Source organism: Lycium ferocissimum, chromosome 5 (genome assembly GCF_029784015.1).
Source record: "Lycium ferocissimum isolate CSIRO_LF1 chromosome 5, AGI_CSIRO_Lferr_CH_V1, whole genome shotgun sequence".
Classification (NCBI taxonomy): Eukaryota; Viridiplantae; Streptophyta; class Magnoliopsida; order Solanales; family Solanaceae; genus Lycium; species Lycium ferocissimum.
Window position 1 is genome coordinate 10,807,675 of NC_081346.1, and position 9,426 is coordinate 10,817,100.

The 9,426-nt window shown below is 32.2% G+C and overlaps 1 protein-coding gene across 1 annotated transcript; it reads left to right on the top strand.

The window, feature by feature from the left end:
- Window positions 1–342: 342 nt before the first annotated feature.
- Window positions 343–4,560, top strand: LOC132055957 (protein neprosin-like). The gene is made up of 7 exons (XM_059447991.1): window positions 343–910; window positions 1,019–1,105; window positions 1,197–1,406; window positions 1,587–1,751; window positions 2,711–2,764; window positions 2,901–3,047; window positions 3,944–4,560. The coding sequence occupies exons 1-7, from the start codon at window positions 584–586 to the stop codon at window positions 4,319–4,321; spliced, it is 1,368 nt and encodes a 455-aa protein (XP_059303974.1). The 5' UTR covers window positions 343–583; the 3' UTR covers window positions 4,322–4,560.
- Window positions 4,561–9,426: the final 4,866 nt, after the last annotated feature.

Consider the following 9,426-nt stretch of genomic DNA (forward strand, 5'->3'; position numbering starts at 1 on the left):
TTATATGACAAGTGTATAACTTAAACTCTAAATTTCAAATGATCCGTGAGGACTAATATAGCCAAATCCAACTATGCTCCATTTCTTTCTTTAAAACCAAGAGAAGCAACAGTACTAGTGAATCCCCCGTCTCCAGAAACAAAAAATAAAATAAAATAAAATACTAATCTGTTGAAACACCAAAATCTCAGTTTGTGGCGTATTTTTAAGTGGTATCTTTTGAGTGCCTGTAACATAGCTATTAGAATAAAGAATTGGTCGTTACTTTTGACTAGAACTACAGTAGTGGGGTTAACATTAACAGCCCCTACTTATGATGGGTCTATTTTAATACAAACTCAAGCCTGAAGTTTCTGCGTGTCAGTACAAAAAACCAAGACATATGCACACATACATAAAGAATCTGTAGAAATATATAGAGTTGTTTTTCTCTGTCAAAATTAGAGTCTTTAAAAAAATCATAAACAATTCTGAAAATGGTGTGTGAGTAACCGTGTCTTGTTCCTGTCTTTCTTCCTTTGAATCTTTCTTCCTGTCTTGTTCTTTTATTTTTGTATATGGAAGATCAGCAAGTGTTTCTTCCATGGACAAAATTCTGGAAAAAATCCTCTTGTTGTGTTGCTTCTCATCACAGTACAAGACAACCCCAATACATACAAACACACAATCAATGCTAACAGAAGAAACAATCAGGAAAGGACATTCCAAAACCATGGCTACTTCTTCAAATTCAATCATTTTCAAATTTGTATCTTTCTTGCTTCTTGCTTCTTCATTTACTACTGTTGTCTCTGAGCATAATACTCTGCCGGCAAATCAAACTTTCCGGCCACGGCGAGAATTGTTGAAACTCAAGAGGATAAGGGCTCACCTCAAGAAAATCAACAAGCCTCCAGTCAAAACAATTAAGGCACTTTTCTTCTTTCTCTTTTTCTTTTCAAGATTGCAGCTTTACAGTCTTTTTGATTAGTAGGTGTTTAACAAAAAAAGATGGTTTTTTGGGTTTTGTGTGATGCAGAGTCCAGATGGGGATCTAATAGATTGTGTTTTATCTCATCTTCAACCAGCTTTTGACCATCCTCAGCTCAAGGGAATGAAGCCATTGGTACTTTGTTAAATCCTTTAATAATTTTCACTCTTTAGTTTTAGACAGAGTTAGAATAACTTTTTGATGTGTTTAATATCATGCAATGCAGGAACCTCCAAAGAGGCCTAAAGCTAATAACACCATGAATGAAATGGCAGAAAGCTTACAACTTTGGACAGTTTCTGGAGAATCATGCCCTGAAGGAACTGTTCCAATTAGAAGAACGACAGAGAAAGATGTTGTGAGAACTAGCTTAAGAAGATTTGGTAGAAAAATTAGAAGAGGTGTAAGGCATGATACATTGAGCAATGGTCATGAGGTAATTACAATATGCACATCAATTTACTTAAACACAGTCAAATAAAAGTCAAGATGTCACATTCAAGGTCGAATAGACATTGCATTAAAAGCAACGTATGATTAGGACATTACAATTTTAAAGTGTCTTAAAGGGAAGCGTATAAAATGTGTCTAAAAAATGTCTGGTGATATATGGCAGCATGCGGTAGCTTTCGTTAATGGAGATCAATATTATGGAGCAAAGGCAAGCATTAATGTATGGACACCTAGAGTTACTGACCAATATGAATTCAGTCTGTCACAGCTATGGGTCATCTCTGGCACATTTGGCCATGATCTTAATACCATTGAAGCTGGTTGGCAGGTATGCAGATATAAGCCTTAAATTTTGATGTACCAAGTAGATGATTTTACTACTTCTATCCTATGTCCTTTCTTCTTTGTTTTTTTTTTTTTTTGCAACGGGTAGTGTTTGAGCTAACTTGTGCACATTACAACAATTCTATATGAGTATTTGCTGCTTCTCAAGTTCCACCAATACATGTTAGATAATTCTACTCGACTTTGACAAATGAAAAGAAATCACCTGAGTCTTTTTTTCTCGTTTGAAACTTGAATCTTTGAGCTCGTTTATCCATAAGTTTTTCCCCCTTTTTTTTTTGAAGTAAATCAAAACAACGTTTTGTTATACCATTGGACTAATTTTAGAAAAGAATTTGAAGATGAATTTGAAGTTTGAAAAATTGACTTTAACCAATTTTTCAAATGATTTTTTTATTCACAAAATTTCTACTTTTTTCCAAATTAAATGCATGTCCAAAAACAACTTCAAATTTTAAATAACCTTTTTTTCAATTTTCTTTCAAATATTACTTTTTAAAAATATTATATTTCTTATATTCCAATGCCTACTTAATCTCTCGTAATTTGCCCCATTTCATTAACGGCTAGACTACGCATTTAGGTTACTTCTATTGCTTCTTTGTCTCTCTCCCTAACGAAAAATAGGGTTAACAAAAGAAAAGTTTCTAATTTTTTAGATTGCTTCATGTCCAATTTAAACCTACTTTAGTCTTTTCTTTTACCCTTTCGAGTAGATGATATTATCATGGCTGCTAAGCTGTAACATCACCAGTATAAAGGCTTCATTTGAAAGTGAAACATCAGCTAATTTAGTTGTCATAACAAACTATAGTACTATAGTATATATCCATATACCACAATGCCAGCTAATATTTTATAGTAGTAAATTTTGTATTGACTTCTAAGTCAAAAGAGATTTTGAAGTAGAGTTAATTAATTAAGTGCCATGTTCATATTCAGGTCAGCCCAGAACTATATGGAGACAACTATCCTAGGTTCTTCACTTATTGGACGGTAAGAATTCTATTTTCTTCATGTCTCATACGTGATACGTTAGGTTAAAATTTTCTTTTGTACTATCTGATTGCATAATTTGTGTTTACATCGTTAGTGCGTAAAACTTAAATTTATAATATAATTCGAAATGTAGACGGATGCATACCAAGCTACAGGATGTTACAACTTATTATGCTCAGGTTTCGTTCAAACAAACAACAGAATTGCAATGGGGGCAGCAATATCTCCAAGATCATCTGTCAATGGTAGACAATTTGATATTGGCATAATGATATGGAAGGTATACTTAAGTCATCTCTAGCTTTAATTATTCTTTCCTATAACATTTTGATTCTCTTTCTTTTTTAATAACCCAAAAAAAAGAAAAAGGTTAAAAAGTATTTTAGCTGTTTTGCACTTCAACAAAAAATGCCTATCAAGTATAGTACATCTCTTTTTCTTTTATGAGTGGGGTTGAGGCATGCGCATAGGGACATTTGATTTTGAGGAGCTGACAAAAATGCATTTGTAGTATTTTATTCCTTACAAATGGCTTTTTCCTCCCTGTTTAATAATAGTTCTGAATTTCAAGATTCTCTACATTTTGCTAAGAAAAGCATCCGCTGAGTCAACTTCCCATTTTCCATCTTCAATTTAATATTCTACCTTCTTGCTACCTGACAGCTAACAACTTTTAGGGCTACCAGTTTAATTTGGAACTACTCTTCTTCTTGTTTCCACACTTGTTTCTAATAGATTCTTGACTTTTTGTTTTCCATTAATATTTTTCTCCCTACCAATAGAGGTTATGGTGGAATGTAAGTATTCCTCCATCCTTAATTAGATATCTCATTTTTGAATTTTAGGTATGAAATCATTTTTGATAGGAAGCACTTTACTCTCTAATATGCGACTTTTATTCAAATTTATATAGTCGAAATACGAATACTGGACACTGAGTGAAAAATATATTTTTCTCTTGTGCTAACATATCAATCTCTCTCCCTATGCAACATAACAAGCTTTGACCGGAGCACAGAGAACTTTTACATAATCGATTTATTTTAACCTGTTCTATATTATGCTTTATTTTTAGGTCATAAATCCCCTTTTGTTTTTAACAGTTACTTGTGGTTATCTTCTGGATGACTTAATAATGTAAAACAACTAGAACAACTAAATTTGTCTTGTATGTAGGATCCAAAGCATGGACACTGGTGGCTAGAATTCGGGTCAGGTCTATTAGTTGGGTACTGGCCAGATTTGTTGTTCAGCCATCTGAGAGGCCATGCAAGCATGATACAATTTGGAGGAGAAATAGTGAACTCAAGATCAACTGGATATCACACTTCAACACAAATGGGAAGTGGACATTTTGCTGATGAAGGCTTTGGCAAGGCTTCTTATTTCAGAAATTTGCAAGTAGTTGATTGGGATAATAACTTAATTCCTTTGTCAAATCTTCATCTTTTAGCTGACCATCCAAATTGCTATGACATTAGAGCCGGAAAAAATAATGTTTGGGGTAATTATTTTTACTATGGTGGTCCTGGAAGAAATTCAAGGTGCCCTTAAAGAAAAAAGAAAAAAGTGTGCAATTAATTTCATTTTGGTCTTGTAGAGTGTCTTATTTTTTTGTCCTACTCTTTTTTTAACCACTTTAGTTCTTTGTGTCCCTATTTTGACCTAGGATTTAGAAGGTTTGGGTCATTTCTAGATTCTTTCATATAACAAACTTGCTTTGCCCAATTTGATCTTCATGAGTCTGATGTAAATTTTTGGTAAGAAGTTGATATTATTTGATTTATAATCTACATCTCTGTTATTTTAGTTTATATTTTGTCAAACTCAATGGAAATTGTGTGTAGAAAAATTGAACCACCACACCTACCATTGGAACTTGAAATTCAAAGTCCAAGGTGTAATGACCAAAAAGACACTAACCAACATTTTTTTTTCTATAACTGTGGTGTTTAATCAGTTTGTCCGCACCTTTTGACTAATTCGACAACGTACTTGCTACCTCCCATCAACACAGATATTGAGTAGCTCTATCCACAAGGCCGAATACGAATAAAAAAAAAACATCTAGTATTTTTTACCTTCGCTAAAAATTGAACCCGAGACCTTATGAACACTAAGCAACATCTTGAGAAACTCAATTACCCAATGTATCTGTCTTATTCTGTGCCAGTGAGATTACAGATATAGAAGGCAAAACTTTGTCATAGTTTCAAATAATTTTCTAGCGAGATAATGTTGATGGTAACGTTCGTGTAGGTATTGCATGTGGGAAGCATAGGGAGAATACAACATAAAAGGCAGAAGTCTAAGTTATGAACCTTCCCGTGCATTAAAATAAATTAATAATCAAATCCCCAAGAAGACAGGTTTTTTTATGATTATAAGAGAAGTTAGAAGCCAGTCAACCTCACAAAAGCATCCAATAAATGGAAACAATCGAAGTTCACTAATCGAGAACATGGTTCTTATCAAGAACCTATTACTATAAACATAAATTTAAAAAGACAAGTTGTTGCGGGGATTTGGTTTTTGTCTTGGTTAAAAACACATGTCAATGCTGAAGTCAAATTTTAGGTAAATTGACAAACGTCTACAGAAGAAAATTGTATCTCATCACTTAAGAATGGGATATATGCCCCTGATCTTCTAGCAAAACCAAATTAAGGGTATCAAATGGGCGGTTTGAGCCGAGTCCGGAGTCAAAATGGCTTATTTTTGTAGCAATTAGACAAAAATGGCATGCCTTTTTTTTTTAAGATCAAAATGGGTATTTCGTTGGATAACTTGACGAAATACCACACAAACCATTAACGTTTATGGCCGAATTATTTCAATCAAATTATTTTTTTTTTTTTTTTTTTTTTGCATTTCGTGAAATGTCCAACGAAATGCAACAATTTTTTTGTTTTATTTCGTTTTTAATATGAAAAACGAATTAAAAAAAAAAATAAAAAAATTTGTTGCATTTCGTGCAATGTCCAACGAAATGCAACAAATTTTATTTTTTTTTAATTTCGTTTTTAATATGAAAAACGAAATAAAACAAAAAAAATAAAATTTGTTGCATTTCGTGCAATGTCCAACGAAATGCAACAATTTTTTTTTTTAATTTCGTTTTTTATATTAAAAACGAAATAAAAAATAAAAATAAAAATTTGTTGCATTTCGTTGGACATTGCACGAAATGCAACAAATTTTTTTTTTTTGTTTTATTTCCTTTTTTATATGAAAAACGAAAAATTCTTTTTTTTTTTTATTTCGTTGACACAAAAACGAAATAGGAAAATATAATAATATATTTTTTTTTTTTTGTATTTCGTGATACTACTAACGAAATAGCATTAAATTTTTTATTTCATTTATACAAAAATGAAATAGGAAAATATATATTTTTTTTTTTTGTATTTCGTTTATATAAAAAGGAAATAGGAAAATAATTTTTTTTTTTTTTTTTTTTTTCGTTTATATTCATCGTATTCGATTATCTAAATCTCAAACTAACTAACTTTCAATTTTTTTTTTTAACTTAGAAGAAGCATTGTTGTACTTTGATATTTCGCTGCATACTTTGCGAAATGCAAAGTTAAAAAATTGGTGGAAACGGATTCCATTGTTCACTGTTTTTTATAGGGACAATAGCTTTCAATTATTTTTAAGAATCTTGTCAGAAGAATTGCTTCCAAGTCAGAAGCTAAAAAAGAAGATAGTGAATAGCTTTCAATTTTTTTTTTGACTTGGAAGAAGCATTGTTGCACTTTAATATTTCGTTGCATACTTTGCGAAATGCAAAGCTAAAAAATTGATTTTTTCTTTTATATTTCGTTGCATACTTTGCACTTTTGTATACATTGCATACGGAAGCTAAGGTTTTTATATTTTGTCATTGACCTTCTCCATTCTCCATTCTCCATTTTCCCTTCTTCCTCTTCCTCCATTCTTTCTCTTCTTCCGTTCTTCATTCTCTTCTTCCGTTCTTCATTCTTTTCTTCTTTTTCTACTAATCCTATCACAAGGATTCCTCAACTTTTGCTCTATAATCTTCTTCAAATTGAGGTAATTTCTTAATTTTATAAGTTTTTACATATATTTTTTAATTTAGTACTTAGTGTAGTAGACTATAATAAAGAAAACAAAAGTTACAAGTTTAGTTAATCAATAATTGGTAATTTCGCCGTTGCTTCAATTAAAAAAAGCTTTAAAAAATGTTAGTAGAGTTTATTGGTCAACGAACTACAATTAAAATACTAAAAAGATCGTCGAAGTTACTGATTAAAAAGGTATAAATTTATATTATAAAATGTTCTTTTAGTTAGTCATTTTCATAGAACAACATTTAAAAAAAAGATGAAGAAATTGTGAGGAAAGTAAGATTGTTAAACATAACATAAAGATATTTGTATCATTTGTTGGGTCATTTTCTATGTTCAAATTGTGACTAGTCGTTGGAGATTATTTGCTGTTGATAAGCATGAAGAATTTTTACTTTTCAAATTAAAAGTATAAGATCAAGAAACTGTGAGGAAGTTGGACTTGTTTATGAAGATAATAGAGAAAAATAGCATGACCTTTTTTTTTTTTTTTTTAATACCAAAATGGGTATTTCGTTGGATAACTAACGAAATAACGTTTCCGATCTGTAAAAAAATTGGTTGACCTTGCATCCCCTCTCCAAATATATGGTTTGTTTTAAATAGAAAAGAAGTAGTTATATGTAAGATGAATACTATTATGGCAATTAATTATGAGCTTAACCAAAAGTTTAATTACATTTCGTTGACCCCATAGGGAACCGCAATTATTTTTTGACAAGCTGTACTCTTATTAATTTTTTTTCTTTTCTCACGTGATAATATATCTTATAGTTTGACCTTTGTTGACTTTCCTATTGAATATATAGTAAACAATTGTGTAAGGTGTTGTCAATTATTCTAACAAAGAAGGCTTGGTGTTGCAATGTTATAGATATGGATCGCCCCGCAGTCACCGTACATCCAGGTCCGTAAAAACTATGATTTATTAACACTCCAAAGAATAACATCGATCCCAGTGCCGTGTGGGATGGAACATTGATCCGGACGGAACGCGTGTTTATTTATACGTCGTGCGGATGGATCATGAATTTGAATCACGTAAGGCAATACCCTTTACATAATCGCATCCTCAATTACTTTGAGAGGTGTGGATTTGGGGGTTTTGGCGATGGGTAATGTGCGAGATGATGAAGGAATCATCACCGCACTTATTGAGAGATTTATCCGCAGACGCGCATTTCATATGCGGATCGGCGAATGTACCATCACACCGGCAGATGTCGAGGTGTTATATGGCATTCCCGTGGATGGCCAACCATTGGCAAAGAGTAATATTAAAAATATAACTAAATCGAGGTGGCGGGAATTGATGTACGACCTCATCAAGTTGGTTGCCCAGAGAAGAAGCAATTATAGGTAATAGCTTGTTGGTAATAACACAATTATCTAATTATTTGGAAACCTTGATTGCCGGGAATGATATTATTGATGAACACACCGATGAGGCCGAGGTACAAAAGAGGTCGTTGTACCGCTTTGGTTGATTGGTGGTCAGATATTCCCCGATAATTCTCGGTTTAAGGCTTAGTTTACACTTTTTGCTTGACATAGCGACCTTGATACAATAGGCGGTAAAGCTTGGGAGCCGCATTATCATACTTGTACGCTGTCTATCATGCCGTGCTTCGATGTCTAATAGCCGTGATGTTTGTGGATTTATTGCTTTGTTACAGTACGTGAATTGCAATATTATATTGCTCTACTTCGTAGAAATAAGAGATCAAGCAAAGACATTCTTATAACCACCATTACCCAAATTTTGAAAAATGAAATTAGGAACCGAAAGTTGAGCTTTATTAGAAACACTAAATGTACCACTATATATAATGCAATCTGATTATTAATATTTGTGTACATATATAAATGTCGCCTAACCATATTTCCTTGAGTTATCACGCTAACAATTTAAAAGTATTGCTTGATACACGTTTATATAGTCAACTTCTCTCGCTATCTTTTAAATAATATTTTAGATTTCCTAGTGTTATAATTTGTATAATAAATCATTAAAAATTATAAAATTGTCGAATGACTTGCACGACAATATTAGAGCATTATCGGAACTCCAACCATAACAACACAATTTTCATGTGTATTTTTGGGTTATTTTATTTAATTCAAAAAATATTTATATATTTAAATTTACTTATACAAGCTCGTTTGGGCTTGGGAGCGAATAATCCCGATGTGGCCATTACTTCGTCCTCCAAGAGTAAACGAACGAGATATTGTATTTGGCGCGGACTGGACTCGGCGTGGAGCTCGTGAAAGCGAGGCACGAGTCGTGCTAGTAATTTGTAGAGATGTTTTAGACAACCTAATTGATGATCGTATTTTTCCTTTTAAATTTTTTTGATAAGAAATGTGAAAAATATAACAACAATAGAGTTTTTATAGATTTGTTCATTTTTTGCTAACTCGCATCGTGATAATGGGTTGATTTTGTTTTAATTTGTTATAGCTAATTTGCTACAACTTGCTACCGGTTGTGATATTTTTTATTAGCTTTTCTTCTTTTTAGCATAATTAGTATTTTGTCTAGGTTTGTTTTAATGGCTAGAAGGT

What these genes read in the sequence shown, in the direction of transcription:
- LOC132055957 (XM_059447991.1), top strand. Translation starts at nt 584, where the DNA reads ATGGACAAAATTCTGGAAAAAATCCTCTTGTTGTGTTGCTTCTCATCA. An exon ending in CTCCAGTCAAAACAATTAAG is followed by an intron (nt 911 to 1,018) that starts GCACTTTTCTTC and finishes TGTGTGATGCAG; the next exon opens with AGTCCAGATGGGGATCTAAT. An exon ending in CCATTGAAGCTGGTTGGCAG is followed by an intron (nt 1,752 to 2,710) that starts GTATGCAGATAT and finishes GTTCATATTCAG; the next exon opens with GTCAGCCCAGAACTATATGG.